We start from the raw sequence: 26356 nt of genomic DNA on the forward strand, positions 1-26356 counted from the left end.
ATCATTAGTTAAAGGTGCACTCCAAAATGAAAAAGAATTTGTTGCACTGTTTGTTGAACTAAAATTGCTTAAATCAAGTAAAAACATCCTAAAATATGTAAACAAAATAACTGTATAAAATTGTACATCTCATATTGATCAGATTAATGAATGACAAGAAGTGATTGGTTGACTCATGCCTTTTCCTTCCAAACCTGAATTCCTGTCACTGAGCACTCTGTTAGCAGGACTATTATTGAGTGTGAACCTGGAGGTCACTTGGTCTACATTTAGCCGGGAAGTCAAAAGTGCAATGGACAGCAGCATTGGGCTGAAATTGAAAACTGTTACTCGGTGAATGATGTGAGGCCTTCATATGAGGGCATTACAACCATGCACACGTCGACTCCTCACACATTCCAACCCACTCCTTTCAGTCTTCCTAATCTTGCTGCTGCACATTTCCTTCAACCACGATAAGGCACTTCTTCTGGCCACTTCCACTGGCCATCATGCAACACCTGCATATATTCTGTCTATATGTAAGGTCCAGCCGAACGCAGCAGAACAGTTTCTCGAGAAACGGGTAAGTGGACAGCTGTCAAAATGACATCCGTGGCTGACATATGAACGATGAACGCGTTGCACACGTGACACGAGCGGCAATTCTTTGAAAGCAGAGAGAATTGACAGATCCTTTGAAATATTTCCTAGAATGCTCACACTGTCAAAAGTTGGGTGTGCTGGAAGTTGGTCGTACAACCTGACCCGAAGTTACTCCTATGATTCATCTTATGATGGATAAGGTCTGAAGATGGTTAGGTGGAGCTTATCCTGAAACTGAGCAAAAGGGCAGCTACTACCCAGAGATAGACACTGGAAAAGGATTCCAACAGATTCCTCAAAGGAAGCGTTGAAGACATGGATGTTTAACTAAATACATATGATTTTAGGGCTGAGACCAGTCATCAGAGCTCCAAGGCTAAGTGAAGGAAACGTAAATAATCAGAATATAAAATTTTAATGTCAGGATAATTATCTCTCCTCTTATGACGGTGTGGCGCCAGCCCTTCTCAGTTCCTCAGGGCTCAAAGACATGGCGCTACGTACCAAACACAGTTTACAATGTTATTAATGATGTATTAAAGGTTCCTCAGAATGTCAAACTATTTACTTTGGCACAGTTGAATAATGAGAGTTTGATAGAATGGCAAAACTCGATGGCGTCTTCAGGAGAATATGGTGGTGTTGATACTGGAGAGCAGCTCATCACCTCCAGACTTTCCAAGTTATGGAAATACGGGTTGCTACAGAAACCAGACTGTGTAAGTGTCCACAGAAGGGAAGCTCAGGCTTGATGCTGGATGAAGTAAAAAGCCAGAGGTAGCAAACGGGGATCCTTTATCCCTTCTCTCCATCATCCGCTATCTCCAAAACAAACTGGACTACCTTAGTTGAACCAAACTGGAGATAATCACACGACAGGAGGGAAAGCACCAGTACATCCAGTTTTTTTTAACCGGTAAGACTCTGGTAAGCCAAACACTGGAACATGAGCAGGAGCAAGGCTAAAAGCTAACAGGCTGCAAGCCTATGCTTTAACCTGTGGCTTGTTGTTAGCTGTTTCTGCGCTTAAACCAGCCAATAAACAAGAGATTTTTACAGAGCTTATTGTTAAGCGTAGAGAGGTAGTTGCTACAATGTTTCAAAGTGGTTGCTATAGTGTTTGCTAGGTGGGTGCTATGGTGTTGCGAGGTGGGTGCTATGGTGTTGCGAGGTGGTTACTTTGGTATTCCAGATGGTTGCTATGGTGTTTGCTAGGTGGGTGCTATGGTGTTGCGAGATGGGTGCTATGGTATTTCAGATGATTGTTTGCCGTGTTGCTAGATGGTTGCTCTGGTGTTACTACATCATTACTATTGCTATGGTATTCCAGGTGATTGCTATAGTATTGCAAGGTGGTTGGTGTGTAGTTACTAGGTGGGTGGTTAATAAGGTGGTGTTGTTCATTTCTAGACTCCTCCTTTTGTCTTAATGGGCACCGTGTCTTTCAGGTTGGGTGGTAGAACCCTTGGTATTCAAGAACATTGAGTATGAAAGAACAACAGTGTGACCTTTACTGTGAGATATGAAGGTGCTCAGACTAATATACTAAAACCGCCGTACAAACATCAAATAAAGCAGGGGATCAGTGTGGCGGCAGTGCGAGAGCTTGCAGAAGCAGAATTGCTCTTTGTAGAACAGCACAGTCGTACAAAGCTTGCAGTGCACTTGTTCTCATCGTGTGTAGAACTGCTGAGCTCGACTGGACTGGCTCATCTGACTCGCATTCAAAAATGATCAATCGCTGAGCATTTAGCGCGACACATCTGCAACACAAACAAATACAGTCCACAGGTTGACAGCTGTGAGGATATCCTCGGCTCCAGTCAAAGCTCAGGAATGGCTTTTCAAAAAGCACATAGCACTGATGCTGTCTGGTTCTCGCTCTGAATGGCTCATTGATGTGCTGGAAGCAGAACTACTCGCTACTACCACACATTTTTTTCCCACAGGACTGATAAAACTGGTGCACAAGGGGTTTTACAGTGGCTCAGCGGTCCATCGCGGTCAATGCCGCTTAGCCATCAGCAGCCGGAGTCTTTGGAGAGAGCACAATCGGCCGTACTCTCTCCGGGTGGGTAGATGGCGCTCTCTCCCCTCATCACTCTGTCAGGTGGGGACCCAGCACTTTCCTTCGAGCATTTGGCTGCCTGGCGATGTTCGAAAAGAGGCGGTGGCTGACTGGTCTAATCCATTTGATATAAGGCATGCAGAGCTTTATGTATAGGCGATGAATCAATGTACACTACATGTCCAAATATTTGTGGACACCCCTTCTAATTAATGCATTCAGCTACTTTGCTGACACAGCTTGTCTAGTCCCTGTAGAGAAGTCTTGTAAACAGAATTGGACTCTATGGAGTGGATAAGCATGAAGCTATTGGCACCATGAACAGCACTGAGCTGGGAAGCAGTGGAAGAACTGTGTTCTCTGGAATGAGCTGGGGAGCTGGGGATGAGGTAGAGTGGTGATCATCCAACATCCTCATCTTACTTTGCAACACTTTTGTTGCTGAATGCAATCAAATCCTCACAGCAGTGCTTCTCTAAAATCTAGTAGAAAGAAGACCATGACTCCCAACAAAAGCAGCATAAACTTATTTGAACACCCTTGATTTTGGAATAAAAAGCAATAAATGAGCAGGTGTCCCAATACTTTTGTCCAAAACCAGTGTACCGTCCTAATATGATGTAGCAGCATCTGTCACGGCACTCTCACATTGCACTGAACCCATTTACATTGAAATGCCTTAAATGTAAATGGGATGAGCTGGGGAGCTGGGGAGTTGGGGATGAGGTAGAGTGGTGATCATCCAACATCCTGATATCACTTTGCAACACTTTTGTCGCTGAATGCAATCAAATCCTCACAGCAATGCTTCTCTAAAACCTAGTAGAAAGAAGACCATGACTCCCAACAAAAGCAGGATAAACTTTTTTTTTAACTCATTTGATTTTGGAATAAAAAGCAATAAATGAGCAGGTGTCCCAATACTTTTGTCCAAATCCAGTGTGGGCACTCTTGCACTTGTCGCAAGCTTTGAGCCAACTGGCAAAGCTGTCGTATTTGCTGATACATCCTATAAAATACACAACTGACCCTGAAATAAGTCAAATGTGGAGTTGCAATACGAGTAGCACTGGAGCATGTAATTAGCTTGAGTTACTAGGCTGCTCCTTCGACCACCAAAACAATAGGATGTGATTAATTCGCTGGTTTGCTTTGACATATTATGAGATATTCCGCTCACCAGAGTATGACATTTAGTTTTAATAACTATTGCGGGTCAAGATGCGACATCAATTAATTAAATCTTTGTATTCTCTTAGCAAAAACACAATTAACAAACTGTCACTCCTTAAAGGACGTAGAAGGTGGCTTCCGATGGGATTGAAGGCGCTCTGTAGGCGACTTGTAGTGGCTGATTTAAGAACTACATCTCCACGCCTGAAGCCTTCCCTTCTGGAAGCTTCTCAGCAGCGAAGGCCAAGTCTGAACGCAGTTCTGTGTGCTGTCAGTGGAGCGCTATTTTGGGACACCACGTTACAAAAAGGAAAGAATGACAAATTGCAATGTCAGGGAGCTATTGGATAAGCAACGTGTCAGAAGCATCTGTCTGAATTGCTTTGATAAATGAATTTTCCCCGAACAAAAGGCGAAATAGAGGGTCACCGGATGAAAGAGAAATATTTCTTTTTCCTCTCGCTTGATATTACCTAATGCCTTCTGCAGAGGACTTCCAGAGCCAGAGTTCATACGGTCTGCAGGACAGAAAAGTAAGCACTTAAAACTGATCAAAAGGCCTATTCGGATTCAAACACACACACACACACACAAGCGAATACGGCAGAAAGAACACACACCTGGAACACTCTGCTGTTAAAAAAATTACGGCGCTTCAAATGGGTCTCGGAGCGATGCCACAGATGAAGCACTTGTGCTTCGAAAAAAAAAAATTGGTTGGTTTTTAAGAGTGTGGTCGCGGATGTTGAAGGAGAAGAAAAGTGCTGTACCTTGGTGCTGTGCTATGGTGTTTGCTAGGTGGGTGCTATGATGTTGCGAGGTGGGTGCTATGGTGTTACTATCTGGTTACTTTGGTATTCCAGATGGTCGCTATGGTGTTTGCTAGTTGGGTGCTATGGTGTTGCTAGATGGGTGCTATGGAGTTGCTATCTGGTTACTTTGGTATTTCAGATGTGGTGAGGTGGGTGCTATGGTGCTGCTATCTGGTTACTATGATATTCCAGATGGTTGCTAGGATGTTGCGAGGTGGATGCTAAGGTGTTGCTATCTGGTTACTTTGTTATTCCAGATGGTTGCTATGGTGTTGCGAGATGGTGCTATGGTGTTGCTATCTGGTTACTTTGGTATTCCAGATGTTGTGAGGTGGGTGCTATGGTGCTGCTATATGTTTACTATGGTATTCCAGGTGATTGTTTGCAGTGTTGCTAGGTGGTTGCTATGGTGTTAATACATCATTACTATTGCTATGGTATTCCAGTTGATTGCTATAGTATTGCTTGGTGGTTGGTGTGTAGTAACTAGGTGGGTGCTATGGTGTTAATGGGTGTGATGATGTAGTTATGATGTTGCGACTTGATTTCTGTGGTATTCCAGATGGTCGTCATGGTGTTGCTACATGGTTACCACAGGACAGGTCACATGGTGAACATCTGGCAGAAAATCATCATAATAATAACAAGAATATTATTGTATAATTGGATAACAATATAGTTAACCATGACTGAGTGAATTTTGGAAACACGTCACACCTCTAACACTACATTCTTCTAATGTAATTTTAAACGACTGTAACTGTAAATTACAGGGGCTATGTTCAAACAGTCCCCCCCCCCCTCATGGTGACAATCAGCTGGACTGGCTTTATTCAGCTTGCCTAGTGGACCGCTATGATTAAAGCAAAGGCTTCAGATTAGTGCTGGGCAATATGACGATATTTTATCGTATCGTGATAAATTTCGTATTGCGATAACAATAAGCTTCTCTAAGCATATGGAGGAGACTGTTAGTGCTTTATAAACACTGATCAGCTGCAGGTTTCATCACTAACCGTTTAATTAGACTGGCTTAATTAGATGAAGAGCAGCAGATGTTAATATAAAAAATAAGGAGAGAATCTGAACAGTAGTTTATAAGAATCTGTCGCTACTGATGTGTTTAGTCTGTGATTACATGTATTGTGATGAATATCGTGTATCGTGAAATAGTCTTTGATAAATGATATATGATATAGTATTTTACCACATCGCCCAGCCCTACTTCAGATGAACACAGACCATGTTTTTCACCAATCCAAATCTCATCTAATATTAACTATAATCTACTGAGTGTTTATTCCCCCGAGAACTCGCAGAAGCAGGCTGAGGAAGGCCATGTAAATACTCAGTAAATTACAAGAGCTGTTTGAGCTTTTTATAAAACTCTGCTCTCTTTGGATTCAGCTCTTTACAGGAAAGCCTGTTCAGTTTTTTACCAATCAATCCAAATCTCACAAAAATGTCGCAGCCCTGTACCACGGTAAAATGGTCAGTTCAACCTCACTTTAACTGGCTTCATTCAGGTCAGATAAATACTTTCAATGAAACGTCAAAACGTTTACTCAGCAAATCTCCGTAGCTAGTTTGTATCAGCTAGGATCCCAAAGATCCCTCCAAGCTTAGATACTACTAAATAGTAAGTCCATAGAGACCATAATACTCTACACTACACTCTCTAAGTACTCTCGGAAGAGGAGATTCCACCACTTCGGTGCAGGACAGAAAAAAGCCTGGATGCTCATCTTCCGTGGATCTTAAAGCATGGTGGGTCAAGCCGAGCCGTACTTGATCTGTACCAAGAGCCCTTCAAGCTTCAAGTACGGCTCGGCTTGACCTACCGTTCTTTAAGATCCACGGAAGAAGGGCTGGTCCATTCTTGGTTTTGTAGACTAGCATCAGGGTTTTGAATTTGATGCAAAGGAAGCTACAGGAAGCCAGCGAAGAGAACGCAGCAGAGGATGCATGCCTTGGAGCCAGGCATGTCAATACAATAAAGGCATTTTAATTGAAGGACTTCCTCTGTTTCCTTTTCTCTTGGATTTGATTCTCATGGATTTTGTTTTTCTTTGACACCAAAGAACATCCAATTTAAACAATACGGCAAGCAAAGATTTCTCAATGCAGAGCACGCCTACCACCCTTCTAGCTCAAAGGACCATATGGATGCTGCTTTGCCTGGTTTAAGAGTTCTTTGGATTGGTGGGAAACGTTCTAGAAATGGTTTTATATAAGATCATTGGTTCCCAACCCTGGTCCTGGAGAACCAGAACTTGACTGGGACATAGTGGTTTCCTGCTCTAACACACCCTCTTTAACTCAGGAAGGGCTGGTTAATCAGCTGATTAGCTGGATCAGGTGTGTTAGGAGCAGAGTAAACACTAAATGTACAGGGTAGGAGGTCCTCTAGACTCAGACTTGGGAACCACTGCTGTGTACTGTAGAAACAGATAGGGTTCAGCTAATGCGACTGTGAGTTAAAGTACTGCTACAGTACTGATACATAACATGCATAACATTATATTATATTTGTAAATAATAGCCTGGGTTGTTGGTAGGGTTTTTTACAGCTCATTATCACTTTTTAGTACTTTTATTATATTCTTATTCGATGTATTATTTAGTGTATTGCTCTCTCTTAGTGTAAGGCACTCAAAAATGTATTTAATTGAATAAATAAATAAATAAATAAATAATTAATGGATCAAATCTTGTCCCTTTTACATCTAAATAATAACATTTTATTTTAAAAACATGTTATAGTTCTTGTGTGTCCCTCATGTTTTTATTAATGAAATTTTATAAATGATGTTTAAAGGCATTCCTTCAGCTGTATGGATTTGATTGTACTGTATTACCCCCATCTCCCAGTCTGCTCCAAACAAAACTTTTGTCACATGATTGTAATAATTCTAGCAAAATTAGTCATTATATAGGATGGATAGCGGCTTATTTAATCAGAACCAGAAGTAATTTTACTTGGTGTGAGCAACACAAGTATGACATGTGACAACAAACAAACAGACTGTTAACAATGCATTAACAATGTGTTTGTTTGTTTGTTACATGTCATACTTGTGCTGCTCAGACCAATTAAAATTACTTGTATTTGTAATAAACTTGGCGAAATAAAGAGATTCTGGTTCTGGTTAAAGAAGCCACTATCCATCCTATATAGACTCATTTTGCCAGAATTAATACAATCATGTGACAAAAGTTTTGTTTGGACATTTGGAGCAGACTGGGAGATGGGGGTAATACAACTAAATCCATACAGCTGAAGGAATGCCTTTAAACATCATTTATAAAATGTGATTAATAAAAACTTGAGGGACACACAAATACCATAACGTTATTTTTAAATATGTTAATTAAATACATTTTTGAGATATTAGATGCAAATCTTATGTTGGTCAATACGAAAAATGTGTAGAATCAGAATCAGGTGCAGAACAGTGCCGGTCTTAATTAACCTCAGATGTTTAGTCTAGTTTGCTCTCGATGGTTGAAGTGAGAGGTGAAGATCACAATCATGGCCAGACCCAAAGATCTCTTTGAGGCCTTTAGAAAGAAGGTTGTAGAAGCAGAGAGTCTAGGAAGGGGGTTTAAAAGATCTCAGAACAGTTAAAAATCAGCTGCTTCACTGTCCGCTGGTGGAGGACATTTAAAACAATTGCCAATATGGTCAGATCAGACCGTCCAAGCAAGTTCAGCTCAAGAGACTCTTCTGGATCTGGACAGGATTCATCTGTCCAAAGTACATTGTTCCAATAGTCCTGGTCTTTGTCTGTGTGTTCTCTGGCAATGTTGCGTCTTTCAATACTAGGGATGGGATAGTAGGGATGCACCGATCCGATACTAGGATCGGAAATCGGTCACGACACTAACAAAATTAGCTCGATCGCGTATCAGATAATTAGTCTGATCCAAAGGACCGATCCATTCACCGAACCCGATTCTCGCCGGGTTTCTAGGCTTCATAACCCAGGATAAGAGTAGCATACAGACATCATACACAGATCATAGCAAAAAGCAGGACCCCCTTCCCCCCATCTAACCAGCATGGTGCCCTCGACCTGTCATCATCTCTCAGCGAGTAATCCAGCTTGTCTTCCATATAAGGAGAACCAAGAAGGGAGGAGCTGTCAGCTCCCCTTTAGTCCTGAGCCCAGACAACACTGTGCCGAGGTCCAGCACAGTTATTAATTTTAGTGATAAATAAATAGAAATTGGGGTGATTTATATCTGTGTTATCGTTTACTTTTCGAACTTTGTAAAACGATGTTTAAGGCAGTCCTGATGTCTTAAGTCTCTCCCATGAGGTGAGGTATACGGTTTATTAATACAACATTGGTATTGGATTGGCATCGGATATCGATACCAATTCATGTATCAGCATCTGTATCGGAACAGGAAACGAAGGATCGGTGCATCCCTAATGGATAGCTGGTGTGGTGGAGTTGGGGACCGGATGTTTTCCTCCGAGCATGTTGGGGGCCTGGAGATGCCGCATCAATGACAGTTAGTGGTTGGTGTGGTGCAACAGATAACACCACTACCTGCCAGTGAGCTACCACACCATGTGGGAGACTGGGGTTCGATTCCCAGTCTGGGTGACTATGCTAATACTAATAAGAGTCTTTGGGCAAGACTCCTAACACTACATTGGCAAAACTCTGTGATATGAGTAACCTTGTAAGTCACTCTAGATAAGAGCGTCAGCTAAATGCCATAAATGTAAATGACAGTTAGGAAATGGCTTCACATGTATCGGAGGAGTGGTGTAACGGGTGGCTTAATTGGCAGGACCACATTGGGAGAAAAAGGGAAAAATTCAACAAAGGCTTTCATGGGTTGTCCTAATTTCTTCACATCACTGAATATGTAGATATTCAAAGATCTGCTTCTTTAAGAACTGCTTCCCAAACACATGCGAAATGACTCCTGAATTGCTCTATTACTGCACCAGTGGGCAATCATCATTAGCAGAGCAGTTCAGTCCAGGACTAGGCGTATTATCTGTCCAGAAAACTCTAAATCTCCTCGGCTTCTCTGCATTAGTTCCGTTTTGTAGACTGCAAGAGATGAATCCGCAATGCATAATGTTTATGAAAGAACGCAAGGCTGAAGTTTCGCAAAGTGGACCAATTAGAGAAAATGAGGCTGCTCCATCTTTGAGGCAACAGGCACCCCATGGTCCTTGAGAGATAACTTCAAGGCAACTTGGCTTCGAGGAGGTGCCGTAAGACAAAAAACAAATATGTAATAGGGCTTCCACTCATGGAGACAATAACTTCTCAAGCTGATGATACATTGGGAGGAAAATAATGTGCTGTAGAGAAGTTCTCTCAACTAATTGGAGCTCCCGAGTTTTATGGCAGCATGGAGAAATCCGGCTCTTCGGGTTTTTGCTAGCTGAGTACAGGCCTCTCATGTTGTTCATCCAGATGCTTTCTGAAGCAACGTCCGAACTTCACAGGGATGAGCTTTCTTTAATCATGCCTTATTGTGCAACGCTCTCTTAAAATAAAAGGGCAATCAAACCGTGAGTAATGTCCACATTAGACCTCAGCAAGATTAGAAGCATCAGTGCTGACATTGCCACTTCTGCGTGCTGGAAGATTAATGCATTAATAACCCAATAATGAACTGCCATGCCTGCTTTAAATGTGCAGAAACTATCGATTTATGTAAAGCTAATAAAGCCCATTTAGAATTCTGAAGCTCATCTGGTAAATGGACTGGGCTCTGTGATTTTTTGTTTTTGGGGGGTGGGGGGGTGGGCTGGGGTAAAAGGCCTATATGTACATTTTTGAAGGGAAATTTAATATTTTTTTTTTACCAGAAGAAGAAATTTATTCTCTCACGACCACTGTCCTACCGTCTTTATGCTCTAGAATACGTTTATCATGCCTTCAATAGATATCATGGCTAGAGATATGAATAAAAAATTATAACAATTTGTAATATTAATAAAAATATACTAAAATTAATATTTTTGCTGTTTACATTGACACGGCAGATTAAGCCTGGGCAAATACTTGTAGTTGATGTACTATGTTGTATTACACTGAATCGCTTACCTTTATAGTTGCCTCCATATAGTGTATTTTAACTGTTTATCTTTTGGGGGGGGGGGCTTAATGTACATTTTTGGAGGGAATTTTATTTTTTACCAAAAGAATTAATTAATTCTCTCACAACCAAAAAAAAGATTACAATCTGTAATATTAATATAGTAATAATAATAATAATAATAATAATAATATTAATAAGCAAGATTAGTGGAACGGAGCACCATTCAAGAGTTCAGGCCCTCCAAAACATCTCTCAAATACATTTTTACCAAGGTCTCAGATGGTAGCATGTTAGAGCTGATTCACAATCATCATTAGGAAAGGCCAGGTGTTGCTAAATTCAGAAAACTTTTAAAATAAAAGGAAAAAACAATGCTTACAAAGCAGATGAAAACTATAAGGAGATGAAGAGTTTTCAGGTAGCCGTGTCCCGAGTTCAGAATGTAATTAGGTAATGGCAGTTAAAAGGAATGGTGAAGGTTACAATGATAGATGGTAGACTCTGAAGTGGTGGAGCACTATTCTACTGTGCAGCGAATCCTGCACAAATGAGAGATCCTCTCCAACTGTTTTGCTGTTAAGTCGATGTTAAGTTGCTGTTAAGTTGATTAATCGATGATTAAAAACACAAAAATAGAACATTGAATAATAGAGCAAATAAGCGCATACAATAATTAAATAATATATTAAATTATTAAATTAAATCAAATGTATTCATAAATTAAACATAAAATTCATTCAATAATAAAGAAAAATAAGTGCATTGCTGATGCAAACACTGCACTGTTTGGGAGTGAGGAGTGAGACAGGATGAATTGCCTTTAGTTTGTATATAGTGTCTTCACTCATTCTTAAAACCTGAAGATTATTTATTAATTACCACCATTGTGTACAAGTCACATGTTTTTATAAAGCACATGTAAACACTGCTTTAGCGAATTAAATTGATAATAAAAGTAACACATACACACACACACATACACACACACATACTCTGTCACTATCACTGTCCAGTTAACAAGCAAAAAACAGCATGGCTGTGCTGTTCCGGTTCGCATAGTGTGAGCGCGCCGTGACGTTTCCTCACTTCCAAACAGAACACACTCGGGATACTGTAGTGACTGTGCTCCACACTTTTGAGGACTTACGCCGAACCTTATTTTCTGCGTCGGTCATGTTTCATTTTTTAGACTTCTTGATGTTAAACTTATTTTGAAGGTTACGCCTCTGCTCTGGCTCGCTCTGTTCAACACCCTCTTATTTATTTATTTGTTCCAGCGTAGATGAAGCGCTGCAGGTGACGTAACTGGATATGAAAAAGCGAGTAACACATAAATTGCGCAACACGATTCGATAATGAAATTTGTTGCCAACACTTAATCAATAATCGTTATTATTGATTTTATCATTTCGTTCTTGCAGCCCTGCTACTTCAGGAGGTACATGCCGAAGAGCTGGTGATGACCATTACAGTCCCCCAACCTAAACATCATCAGAAATGTGAAAAGACCTCAAAAGAGTTTATTATGAAAACTGGATGAGAATCCCACCCCCAAGCAAGAACTGAACAACTCTTAGCTGCTAGAAAAGGTGTGTACAAGCTGTGATACTTGCGGGTGGGGTACTAAGTACTGACAATGCAGGGTGTCCCAACTTTTCCATTTTCAATACTTTGGAAACTGTATATTATACTGAAGTGATAATGAAACAGTAAAGAATGAGATGAGTTCATCTTCGACTTGCTTAACTGTTGACAGAAACAGACGTCCCGAGGGAAATCAGTCAAAAATAAACTACTCAAAGCTAAAAACACTGAAAATAATGAAGTTAGTTGTGCTTGTGCTTATTGAGTCTTATTGACATAGCTAACAAATACAGGTGTACAATGATAGACTCACATCAGAATCAGCAGATTACTGTTTTAAAAATTTTATATAAATCAGCCATAACATTAAAACCACCTGCCTGATATTGTATGGGTCCCACTATTCTTATGGTAACATACTCTCATTTAGCAGTAGATTAACAATATGAAATTAACCTATCTGAGCTGAATTTCTGTCCCCACTTTTCTCCTGATACATTTTTAATGAGCGTGCTGTTGACACTGACACGGCTGATTAAGCCTGTGCAAATACTCGTAGTTGATGGACTATATTGTATTACACTGAATCACTTGCCTCTATATTTGCCTCCATATAGTGTATTTTAAGTGTTTATCTCATTTGAGTTTATAGAGTTAGCGTTCCAGTATGTTTTTGTTTTTAGATTGACATCGTAGCTTTCAGGCCTCTCAGAATCAACCCTCAGAATCAAGGGTCATCAAGCCTGGAAATGGCAATTCCAAAATACCTCAGGTTTAATGAGTTTAATGTTCATTGATGAAAAGCATCTCAACGCAATGACTTTAAGTAAGAGAAAAAAGCTGTTTTGGAGTAAACTGTGAACTTGATGTCTTTGTGAACAATGTCTATATTAAGTCATAGCCAAGGAAAAATCCTGCCCTTGAACTGTATTTATCTTAGTATAGTTGAATAATGAGAGTTCAGTACATGCAATTGACATTCCATGAACCTCAAACCCTGCAGTCCTCCATTTAAAAGAAAATCTGGCAACATAGCTGTAACACAGGCCAAAACCAAATCCCCAAAACTGTTACGCAACAGAGAAAGCCTTTCAACAACTAAAGCTGTGATGTGCAAACACATCGGCCATGTTGGTAGAATATTGTCTGTGTCCAATAAAAACCATGTATCTCTAAAATAGTTTTGAATGGAAGTTACTGTCAAATAAGAGTTTATTCCAAGTCATTTAGAGCATTTCTATTGGCCCATTCATCCAGAATTAAAAAAGTTCAAACACAGAGAGCCAGGAATCTAAAACTGTTGAATTAAGTGGGATCAGTGCTAGCCTAAAAGCTAGCCCTGGTTTGGGGAAGATGCCCATCAGGAAAGTGCTGCAGGTTTTTTGTACAAGCTAACCCTAGCCATCTGGGTTAAACATCTATCTGATGAAATTACAAAAAGATAAATAACTAAAAACCAAGCTTTGCTAATGCTAGCATAAAAACTAGCCATTCAGATGGAGCTCATAAATTAATTCACAATCCCACTATAAGTAAATCAGTGTGTTTCATTCTGAGGTCAAATAACAGGGTGGTAAATATGCTTGTAAACCCAAATTTGACCAACTTTTTTTTCCAACCAAAGGAACCCACTTACTATTTATACATCAAACAACGACTGAAAAACTCAGCAAATGCATTCTGACACCTGTAAGGCGCCGGTCTTCTATTTTGCAGATCATTTCCGGCACGTTCTGGTGAATAGCTTGTACTGCTAAGCTATTACTTTAAGTTCCGCTGATCTGACAGTCTTAGTTCCTTTATTTTAGAGTCGCTTGGAACTCAAAAGCACTTAAAAAGGAGGTGGAATTCTATTTCCGTCACCGTTAGACAACTGCGGGAATCAACGCTCAAGTTCTTGTCATGCACTTACAGGCACAACAAACAATCCGGCCTTGAGATGCACGCCTCCAGCTTCTAAAGGAACTGTGGCATGCAATACAAAGAACAAAACGCTGCTATTTTTGAGGAGGGGGGGATGAACAGATTTACAGGAATCATTATTTATTTTCTGACAATAATCCTGATTTCCAAGGCATTTAAATGCAGGGATTAGAGAGAGACCACAAAAGACTCGAACGCGATGCATCGGGCACAATGCAAGCTCCGTCAGTTCACTCCAGACGCTACCAGCATGCGAACGGAAAGCTGTGAAATCCCGGACTGATGTAATACCAGCACCTTCAATCACCCCGGCGCTTCCTTTTGAACGCGGTGCCTTCCCCATTAGTGACAGGGGCATGTTAATGCTCGCTCCGATGCAGAATACGGAGGAGCGCCTCTTCTGACTCTGCTCATTGTTGGAGTAAAGTCTTGTTGCAATACAAGGCTTAACAGTAATTACATTGGCCTCTAATTAGGGGGAACTTAGGACTGCATGGAAGTGTGTGGGTTTTAAGCCTTCAGAGGATTTCGGTCTCGGGGAAGAGGCTTATTTGCTGCCGCTTCAAGAGACACGAGTTCTTGGAGTGCCGGAGCACGGCAAGAGTTAATGTCAAGAATCTAATTGGGACGAAACAATGAGGAAAATACCGGCTCCAAGACAAATAAAACAGCAATAAGCCAAATAAAAGATTTTATTGTAGCTTCGGTGTCCTGGTGAGCATGGCTAATTTCGTGCTTAGTTCCAGAAGCAGCAGGAACATGGTCCATAAAAGTGCTCAAAGGGAAATCTAATATGACCCTAGTGTTTGACAACTTCATACTTAAGGTTTTACATAATTAGTAATAACCTAGTGTTATTAGTCCAGAATGATAAACAGAGCTGTCCATGGTTCTAACATGGCTGAGAAATCTGTAAAACATCAAGCAATCATCAGTAAAACATCAATCAATATCCAGGTACGTAGCATCTGTTACTTCCAACACCAGTCGTTCGACTAAGCTCTCTCAGATATTAGCACTTGTGTTGGTAGTTCAGCAGTAAGGCACTGGGCTGTCTGATGGACCTGTAGCCAGGCTAGTTACTCTATTAGGGTAAATACGGTAATTTCACAAACCACCCCCGTCCCCTCCCTCCTCCCATCTGAGCAATATTACACTATTCATCAAAAAGGATTGCTAAATCCATGTTCCCATAAAATGACCCAACCTAACTGCATTCCACATGTTCCTCTAGGGCTCTAGACCGGCCCTACAGTCTAACTGCTGCTCAGCCAGTGTGAAGAAAGCACAAGTTCAAATCCCAGCAATGCTTCAGTGCTCCACTGTCTAAAGCCTCCTAGTCTCGGGATGCCATGTGATAGGAGTTCTAAGCTGCAGATGGGAATAAACAGTAAACAGATTGAGGGGCGGAGCCACAGACTAAACATCTTACACACTATTAAGGGTTTTCAGCTGCAGCTCATCATCAGTTACTTTACATTTTTTTGTGTGTGTGCGAACTGTCAAATCAGGTGGTCTACATGTATACAGTCCTGAGGGTGACCAGATAATGGTGTCCACTTCACCTGTCCGTGGTTTTAATGTTATGTCTGACCTGTGTAGAACTAGATTTTTTATTACAAAAAAAATATCAATACAACAAACTTCTGAACGGTTGTGTTTGCAGAGGTTCAGAAAGCATCTCCACCTGAATGCTGGTTGCTAGAAGGAGGGGTTCTCAGCGTGAAAATAAGGACGCAGGTGGAATTGAAGTATCAGACTGTTAGCCGCACTCTCAGCTCCTGCAACCAACAGTCTGAAACCACCAGCGCTCCAACCCTGCAATCATCTCCGCAGGGGGCTACGTCTCGCACTGGCTGTGAGACCTTGCAGTCGTTGCGGTGGGCTGGTTTTACCGCTTCAAGTGCAGCCGGTGTTGAAGATGCCAATACCTGCATTAGCATGTGTTCACCTCACAGCTCTTATCCGGTCCAGGTTGAGGCTGACAGACAGCACAGCTGAAAATGCACAGCGGTCGGGGAAAAATATCAGCTCAGCAAAGTACTGTAACCAGGGGCCATTTCACCAAAATATTCATAGATTCTGGGTTTCTTCATGAGGCTGAATGTGGAGTCATGCTGCGCCATTTCTGTAGAGGTGTGCAGTGATACTGGAATCGTACTGTCATCAGCAGATATCTGCTTTGTAAAACAATATCGGCATCAGACAGATATTTGGAGCCAATATCTGGTTATGCATTTACTGAACTCCAAAAGAGCAGCATGTTCTTTAGGTGATGCTGGGACCTGATCTCCAAAATGGCAACTTTCTATGGAAGTCAATGTTTAAGACTTTATTCCGGGTCATTTGGGAGATCTCTATTGGTCCATTCATCACTAAATTCTGACACAATGCAAGGAACAGCTGCCAGATTCAGATTCAAGTCAAAAAATGAGAAACACCAAAAATGGATGTACACTATGACCTGAGGACCGCTGGTCCGAATCCTGGGTCATGCTGCCTGCCATCGGCAGTCGGAGCCTGAGAGAGCACAACTGGCCTTGCTCTCTCTGGGGGAGTTGAAGGCTCTCTCTCTCCCCACATCACGGCACAGGTGTCTGCTAGCTGATGCATCAGAGCTGGGTACCCGGCGCCTTCCTCAGAGTGCGTTGCTTACCCAGTTACGTTGCATTGGCGCCAGTTTAAAAAGAGGCCGTGGCTGATTGTGCTTGTGTTGGAAGAGGCATGTGTCACACTAATACTAATTTTACACATATAAATGATCAGATATTGGTATTTGCTCACGTTATCAGCACATCTCCTACTTTTTAGTTGTGTAATATCAGTGCTTATTTTTGTGGAACCATCCATGCATCTTTTTATCTGCTTCTTCCTGGTCAGGGTTGCAGTGGGTGTGGAGCCTACGTGAAATCACTGGGCACAAGGCAGGAATACCCCCTGGTCAGGGCTCCAGTCTATCACAGGGGATCATACACACACACCACAGTTCACTCACAAACTCACACCTAGGGACAATTTTAGCATGGCGTCCCATTACTTTTGTCCATGTAGTGGAAATGTGTACATAATGCTTGTCTTCACAACTTTTCTTCTTCTTGTCAGGCCGTTGTCTGTAGCAGTGGAAACATGTTCTTTGGAGTTGATCTGGGTTTAGCCGATGCCAGGAGGATGCTGCCTACCAGACTGCAGAGTGCCAGCAGTAAAGTTTGGTGGAGGAGGCATGATGGTCTGGGGCTGCTTTTGGCTCAAGGTCTTGGCTCGGACCGCTTAGTTCTAGTGAAGGGTGATGCTGATTATATGCTCGCAGATGCTCTTTTGACTGAAAGCAGCACTTGTGGTAAGCCTTCCTAGAAAAATGCAGGCTGTTATAGCCAGAAGGGGGAGGGGGGGGCAACTCCATATAAGTGCACATGCTTTGAAAAGGGATATTTAGGTGTAACTGTCAGTTGTCTGTATACTTTTGGACAAACTGTGTATATTAACAACACAATACTCCATTTTGGTTTTTACTGTGACACAGGCAAACAGAGCAGTGAGCATTTCAGTAAGTTTTATAAAGGCTCAGATATTATGGTCTGTCCCACTGTAAAATAGCTACACAGCGCAGAATCTCAACTCCTTTATTTACCTTCTGATGCTGCCTTGAGAAAACCAGATAACGCTTTAAACACCGTGGTTTAAACAAAAACCCGGAACTAGAGAAGGATTAAAATAGCCAATACCCGATCCATTCATATCTTAGTTACAGTTCCTTGTTGGCTGTGCATCAACCACACAAAGAAGTGATTTCATCTTTAACACATATTATTTAACACTATTCAGGCTGCCAAAGTTATCGTGATGATAATGCATTAACGTAAACTCAATTTCCTACAATTTTAAAAAATAGTGGCACTAATGTAGTAGTTAATCCACAGTTCATGTTAAGACTCGACCATGGGCGGCATCTCTTATTAGGAACAGAGGACTAAGTGAGGGATAGAGAAAGGTCTCAAGGTCTCAAAGTTTTATTTCAGACGTTATTCAGACGGCTCACTTAACAAAACTAAGGCTGTGTGCAGTTATTGTCAGGCTGAGTTTAGCTGAAATACCACATGGGTCAACAGAATTCGGAGAGGAAACGGAGAGGGTGAAACTAGCTCAGGGTTTGGAACTCACGGCCACTATTGCTCTTACGGGTCATTACTGGACATCGCTGGGTAACGACAGCTATCTCGGAGTTACAGGTCATTATATAGAGGAACAGTGGCGACTTCATTCACATGCTTTAACGGTCATGAAGACAGAGGAGAGGCATCGTGCTGCGTCCGGTGCTGAACATTTTATGGATGTGGCGAAGCAGGAATTTGATAGCAGCGACGAGACACCGGCCTAGTGTGTGAGTGAATAAAACTCCCTTACAGTTTTCTCTTGTCTCAGCAGTTTTAACATTCACAAGTACATTTAGCATAAAATAAAAAAAAAAAAAAAAAACATTTAAATAAAAAAAATGTGATTAATCGTGATTACATGATATTTTGAGATTAATCGTTTGACAGCCCTAATAAATATTAAACAAGCTACTGAAATCATAGAGCAAACTGAGTATTACATGAAAACAGTAAATGAACTAGTCAGAGCCACTTAATGCCCAGTGGTTACTTAGAAATGACCTTTGACCCTGTACCTAAAATCACCCCAACTCTGTTTTAGCTCAGTGGTCAGTGTAATGTGTTCACATCAGTACATCTGACATTTTAATCGAAATTCTCTGTGTGTGCCTAGGGAGCAGATGGGGTAGTGGTGGTTTCTCCTACCAAATGAGCAGGATACTGTTTATCTGCATGCCGCTCATTATAACACTCTTGGGAATGAGTGGGAATGGTGGGGATGACCCATTTGAACACGCTCTTCCGAACTTCCGAGCGTGTCTAAAGATCCTCTGGAAACTTTCCCCTGACAGGAATTCATCCCCAGGTGGTCAGCACGAGCGCAGGGCACCACTGAGTCATGTCGTTATGGCGCAGGAAACCGGTCGGTTGGATGAGGCAGGCTCTGAGCACATGTCGGACCTCACGCTCACCGATCCTCAGCCAAGAAAGACCGCTGCAGTCAGTGAATTGCCGCACAAAGAAATAAACAGGAGCTTAGATGGAAAGAAGCACGTACCTCGTTCGGAAATTGGCAGGGTGCGGATGCCCGTCGTATAAAGATAAAAAGTCGTACTCCTCCTCCACAGCGAAGGATTGAAAAACTATATGAATTCTATTCCTCTCCTCGGCTACAATAACCCAAGTACAGTTCGCTCCGTTCGGGTACCCGTGCGGGTATCCCGGGCTTTCTATGGTCCCGTTCCTTCCTTTTAACGTCCCGCCGCATGTATAAATGAAACCTGAAACACAAGAGGAGAAAGAGAGAGAGAGAGAGAGAGAGAGAGAGAGAGCATTGGATCATTACCGACACCACAACACCACAATTCCACTCATTTTCCCAGCTATCCAATATCGGGCCTACACTTTCCCCACACGTTCAGCCGGAATTATAAAAAATCATAAGACCGGCGGCGTCTGCCTTCACTCTGCCGTTAGTCATTTCTCTTCAGCTTTTTCAGGTCAAAAAAAAAAAGAGAAAACCTCAGCCCTGCGCGGCCTCGCCGTGTTTTGGTGTGAAATGAAAAAAGTGGCTGCTGAAAAGTCTATTCCAACAACAATGAATGAATCACAATGGGCAGATGACAATACTTGGCAACGCTAAGGGTTTCATTTCATGGTTTGTGATTTGAATGGAAATGAAAACTTTTCTCCCCTCTCCTTCACAGTTCGGGAGCAGGACGTGCACCTGGCAACCCACGAGAGGTGAAGTAAGGGGGGGGGGGGGGTGAGCGAGTTGAGTAAATAGGCTGGCAATGGCAACCGGCATTAAATTGAGGTTTCCTATTTAACCCTATTCCATTCCCTTAAGGAGTAATTAGCTTTTACAACTGCAGACAGAGGCTTCTTTCTCCTCTCTCCTCTTTACCCACACACCCACTCCCTCCCTCCTTCCCTCCCTCCCTCAGTCTCTCGTTCTCCCCTTCTCTCTCTTTCTCTAGCTCCCTCCCTCCTTCCCTCCCTACCTCAGTCTCTCGTTCTCCCCTTCTCTCTCTTTCTCATAGCTCCCTCCCTCCTTCCCTCCCTCCCTCAGTCTCTCGTTCTCCCCTTCTCTCTCTTTCTCATAGCTCCCTCCCTCCTTCCCTCCCTCCCTCAGTCTCTCGTTCTCCCCTTCTCTCTCTTTCTCTAGCTCCCTCCCTCCTTCCCTCCCTCCCTCAGTCTCTCGTTCTCCCCTTCTCTCTTTCTCTAGCTCCCTCCCTCCTTCCCTCCCTCCCTCAGTCTCTCGTTCTCCCCTTCCCTTTCTCTCTCTAGCTCCCTCCCTCTCTCTCTCTCTCTTTTTCTAGCTCCCTCCCTCCCTCTCTGTAGCTCCCTCCCTCCCTCTCTCTCTCTAGCTCCCTCCCTCCTTCCCTCAGTCTCTCGTTCTCCCCCTCCCTCTCTCTCTAGCTCCCTCCCTCTCTCCCTCTCTCTCTAGCTCCCTCCCTCCTTCCCTCCCTCAGTCTCTCGTTCTCCCCCTCTCTCTCTCTCTCTCTAGCTCCCTCCCTCTCTCTCTCTTTCTCTAGCTCCCCCTCTCTCTCTCTCTCTAGCTCCCTATCTTTCTCTTTTTCTAGCTCGCTCCCTCTCTCTCTAGCTCCCTACCTTTCTCTTTCTCTAGCTCCCCCTCTCTCTCTCTAGCTCCCTATCTTTCTCTAGCTCCCTCCCTCTCTCTTTCTTTCTCTCTCTCTCTAGCTCCCTCTCTCTCCCTTTCTCTCTCCAGCTCCCTCCCTCGCTCCCCCTCTCTCTTCTTCACTGTCTTTCTCTCTCTCGCTTTTCCCTGTTTTTTTCTCAGTCTCTGTCTCTCTCTCTCTTACTCTCGCGTTCACTCACTTGCTCTTTTTTTATCAGTCTCTTTCCTTTTTTCTGTGTCTCTTTTTCTTTTTTTCGCTCTTCCCACTCACTCTCTTTTATTTGCCCCCCCTCTCTCTCTCTCTCTCTCTCTCTCTCGGTTTTCTTGCTTTTTTTCCTGATTTTTCTTCCCCTTTTTCTTTTGGTATTTTTCTGTCTCTCTATTTCTCCTTCTCCATTTTTCTCACAAGATCTTCTTTTCTCTCTCTCTTTCTCTCTCTTCCATTTCCTACCTCTCACTTTTTTTCTCCCACATTCTCTCGCTCTCTCGCGCATGCTTTCCTCTTTCTGGTTCTTTCTCTTTCTCTCCCCATCACATCCATCTTCCTCTTTCTTTCCCCTCTCTTGCGCTCTTTCTTTCACTCGCTCTGTTTCTCCTTGTCTTTCCACTCTGTCCCGTCGGTCTTGGTTTCTCTACCCCTCCATCTCTCTCTCTCTCTCTCTCTCTCTCTCTTCACTCATTTGGTCTTGTCTCTTACTCTCTTTCTCACTCTCTCTTTTCACTATCTTGTTTCTCTTTGTCCTTCCATCTCTCACTCTCTTCCCCTCTCCCCCATCACACTCTCTCTCTCTCTCTCTCTCTCTCTCATTCACTCACAGTCTTCTCTATCGCTTTCTCATTTTTCCCTCTGTAGTCGTCCAAGAGTACAGGCAGGATGAATTCAAGGGCGCGGGTGGGATGGGGGGGAGGGTGGTCCACGCTGACTCACAACCACCCACAACCCTTCTTTTTGACACACACACACACACACACACACAGATACAGTGCTGGAAGTGTAACGGTGATTCATTTCCATTGTTCAGCAGCAGTGTGATATAATCACATTTCGACGGATGCAGATCTTTCTTCTTCAGCCCTGAACAGACCTGGCTATGAGCACGTCTTCAGCGCAGACGCAGTCAGAACAGAGGAATAAGCCCAACAACTTCATCAAAACAAGCCTCCAAAGAATTCAATAATTCAGCATCTGAATAATTCAATAATTATTACTCAGCTTGGCGTGGGCGCGCACAGAAAATCTGCGCGGTGCCAAAGCGCTCCACCATCAGTCCAAGAAGCGTTTTAGCGCCGAGCTGGAGCGGGTTTGGGTTTTTTACTAGCTAATGGTCACTAAAAGGATCAACCTCTGACCATCAAAATCTGACCAAAAAACCCACTGCAGTTTGAGAAGCGGTGTTAGAGCTTTCAAGTACATAAGCTCAATTCAGCTTCACACACACTCTGAAAACATACAGCTCGCTAAATGGTTCTTGGCTCATGTGTATCACTGTCAGAAATAAACTTTTATTTATTATTCTCTGGAGGTTCATTAAAAACATTAAAACATTTCTTCACACTCAAACATCTCAGTTATAAAAAACAGAACTTTAACAAAAAGCTCCTGGGTGGCCCTACAGTCTAAGCGTTGGCTCTATCAATGGGAGATCACAGGATTGATCCGTAGTGATGCCACAGCCATCCGTGGAAGGGAATCACAGATATCCAGACACTTGTAATGAGTGCGTTCAGCTACTTTTTGGTGCATTACCCATTACGGACAAAGCCGTTTAGCTGCACATGCACAGAAGAGCACTGCCAATATAACAGGATACTCTAGAGCTGCCATGCAGGAGTCTAAAGTCCCATAGAACTGGCAGAAGAACCGGGCTGTGGAGAAGTAGGACTGATTTCTGGAGTGCTGGAGCCTCAGGAAACACCTCTAGGATATGTTTGAGTGGCATCTTGGATCTATAACTAATCACCTTTTATCAGTACCTGATCCCACTGATGTCCATCACACACACTAAATGACTAGGGACTACATACCATACACAAATTCAACCCGTTGCTGAACCGAACTGAACACGCCCCAAAATACACATGCCTCGCATTGCCTAGGAGGCACAGATTCACACCAATATTTGCGCCGCTGACCCAAAGCCAAAGAAAGGTAAAAAAAAAAAAACTTTGGGTGAGGTCGTGGGGGAGTCAGCATTGGTCTGGAGAGCACATAAGCAGCACATAATGGCGGGCAACAACGCAGATGTTGGCTTCTTATACAAATTTCCATTACACCTTAAATGTACTACTGCCAGAATGTAGCTGCTGCATCATTTAAGGTGGAACCTAGAATTAAAATAAGAAACAGCCTAAAAACTGCCTGAAAACAGCATTTTCCATGATCAATGGTCACTGGCTATTGACCCCTTCAGAATAAGTCACTACCGGATTACGCTCATTCATCGGATCAAAAAAAACATTTGATTATAAAACCAAATGGAGAAGTGGTTCTTTTATGGCATCACCATGCATGTTTTTGGGAGGTTGGAGGAAACCTACAACCCCAGGCCTTTAGAGCTGAACAGCACATACACTCTTTAACTGCTTTGCCACCATGCCACCCTGCAGTAGTGTTATTCTGATCTTTTTTTAACATTTGAAACGAGGCAGGATATTAACCCCAACCATAATAATGATAATTATGATAAACATCCCACTGATAGTGGAGCTGAACTCTGAACTAGAGCCTTTAGCTTTCTGAATTCATGCTGACTAAACATGAACATGAACAGTACCATTACCTGGCCATCAAGGACAGCCTCAAATAATTACCTCAGCACACCCGGTCCAGCTCAAGAATGGCCTAATAATTACCTGATGAGCTGGTTGGCGCAAAGAATAGTCAGAACTGTGCAGGTTAGAGATGCTCCAATCAGATTACTTTGCCAGCCAATCCGATCCGAGTCTCTTAATGCAAAATATCAGCCGATACCGATCTAATCTGGTCTTATATATGTGTGTGTGTGTGTGTGTGTAAATAATCCAGCCCCACAGTTTAGATCAGATAAACTGCTGATTAATGGGTTCAGTAAAATCTCTTTATTTTCAGTATCAGTTTCTATAATCAGACTTTCTGGACTGATTGATTTAGTTTAGTCGAGACTTTTCTTAAAATCACTGTTTTATAGTGTTTAATATCTTATAATCCAGTCTGATCTCCTCCCTGACCAATCACCTCCCGGCTCCTTTACAACACTGCAGTCTGATCACTGTGTGTGTGTCTCTGTGTGTGTGTGTGTGTAGTGGTACACACTCTGTACTGGTATCTGTAATTGTTGGTCTACTGGTGTGTAATAACTGGTTTATAGTGGGTGAATGTGCTGTGTGTGTGATTGGGGTTTCTATGTGTGTGTGTGTGTGTGTGTTAGCATTAGCATTAGCCTCCACTCGGTTCTGAATGGGTTCTTCAGTGCTGGTTTATAAACAGAGAAAGGCGGTTCTCCGTTTCAGTGAGAGTTTTATAAAGGGTCAGATATTATGGTCTGTTTTCAGGTTCCACTGTAAAATAGCTCCACACTGCAGAACCTCAACTCCTTTATTTAACTTCTGAGAACGTCCACACTGCTGCTGCAGCCGGCTGGGCAGTAATGTCCGTCAATGCTGCCTTGAGGACACCAGACGGAGCTCTGAACACCGTGGTTAAAACAAAGGACTCAGAACTGGACTAGGATTAAAATAGCCAATACCCAATCCATTGGAAAGTTTTGGGACTTCCCTAGTGCAGGGTACTGTTTCCCCAGGGCTGGAACTGAGAACCAACACTCTAGAGAACCAGTTTGTCACCTTTGTTTTGAAGAGTGAAATAAGCTCAGCCGCAGCAAACCTCTATCGAAGTGAAAAGATCTGAAATCCAATAGTGCTTGTGGCCGAGTCTTTGTAGCGCCGGTCAATAGAAATGACATTTCACCCTGATCAGCCTTTAACATCAAAGCAGAGAGTATCAGGTACCAGCTGTCCCTCCATAAGGCCAAATTCTCCTTCTGCATTTCTGTGAACTTCTATGGATGTTTGATAAACATGTCTACCAACATACAGTACATCGACCCACCACAGCATTAAAACCACTGACAGGTGAAGTGAATAACATTGATTATGTGGTGATAACGGTGCAAGTGATTAGGCAGCAAGTGAACAGTTAGTTCTTGAGGGTGAACACCAGGCAGGTCTTGTGATGTGTTCTGATATGCAGTGGTCAGTACCTACCAAAAGTGCTTCAAGGAGGACAAGCAGGGAGCTGGTCACAGCTACAGGCACCCAAGACTCGTTGATACCATCCATGGAGGCAAGGAAATCTATCTAGTAGCTTAAAGGACTTCAATCTTGGCAACATATCCCACGGGAGAACTTCAGAGGCCTTAGGGACTCCATGCCTTGTTGGGTCAGAGCTGTTTCGGCAGGACGAAGGGGACCTACACAACCTTAGGTATGTGGTTTTAATGTTATGGCTGATCGGTATATAATACGACAAGGTTTATTCATATCATCCAGCCCTGATCTGAGGCCTGCGGAAGTGCTTTTTAAGGCCCATATGACACACCATGCCACTTTCTGAAGGCCAGCTCATGGTGTGTCCTTTACCTCCTCTATTTTAGGTCTCTGCAAGAATGTGACAAGCCTATAATCACACATCTTAGGTCAAGCTGCTGTTAATGGACTCGTTTAAAGGTAATTTAACCCAAAAAAAAAACAGTTGTATGTGTACCCACCAGTGTAGCGTCATAAAAGTGAGAAAGCGTGTCTGACGCGATTGCTCGAAATAGCCACATTCAGGCCTTTTAGAAATTATGGCAGCATTACAGCACAACACTTTGCAAATCCTTAAAGCACCCTGGAACCGAGTGCCACACCAAAGCAGCTAGCATGAATGGACCTTTTCACATGCAAATCCAAACCCTGCAAATGAAGTGTTCATCTAGGCACGTTCAGCTGCCGCATTTCAGGCTCTCTGAGTCGTGTGCACACCTCACTGCAGGTGCAGCTCACATGGCCTCGTGTAATGGGCAGGGTGGAGCGAGAACAGTTTGGATTCCTGGTGCGTGATGGAAGCGTTCTTCCACAATCAGGCCATCAGTGGATCTCAAAATTCGGGTCGATGCCTGCTCAATGCCTCTGTCCTGCATCCTCCAGCCCATGACTTGGAAATCGATCGCAGCCTGCATTTTTAAGGATTTATGCGCTTGGAGGAGGCGAGGAGAGAGGAGGCTTCGCACTAGTGCACATCCAATGGAAAACCATGATGCTCCACCCTGCCTTTTTACTGGATGATTACAGTTATTAGTAGGGATGCACCGATCCGATAGTAGGATCATATATGAGCCCAGCTATTAACAAAATGAGCAGGATCAGGAATAGGGATAAATTG

The 26356-nt window shown here is 42.8% G+C and overlaps 1 protein-coding gene across 3 annotated transcripts in view; it reads right to left on the minus strand.

The window, feature by feature from the left end:
* csmd3a (CUB and Sushi multiple domains 3a) overlaps positions 1–26356 on the minus strand; it is a 519096-nt gene that overhangs the window by 436477 nt on the left and 56263 nt on the right. For all 3 annotated transcript variants that reach the window (XM_072692429.1, XM_072692430.1, XM_072692428.1), the window contains exon 2: positions 19372–19594. In XM_072692429.1, coding sequence (XP_072548530.1) covers positions 19372–19594 — 223 coding nt within the window. The remainder of the gene's footprint in view (positions 1–19371; positions 19595–26356) is intronic.

This window comes from Salminus brasiliensis, chromosome 1 (genome assembly GCF_030463535.1).
Source record: "Salminus brasiliensis chromosome 1, fSalBra1.hap2, whole genome shotgun sequence".
NCBI lineage: Eukaryota > Metazoa > Chordata > Actinopteri > Characiformes > Bryconidae > Salminus > Salminus brasiliensis.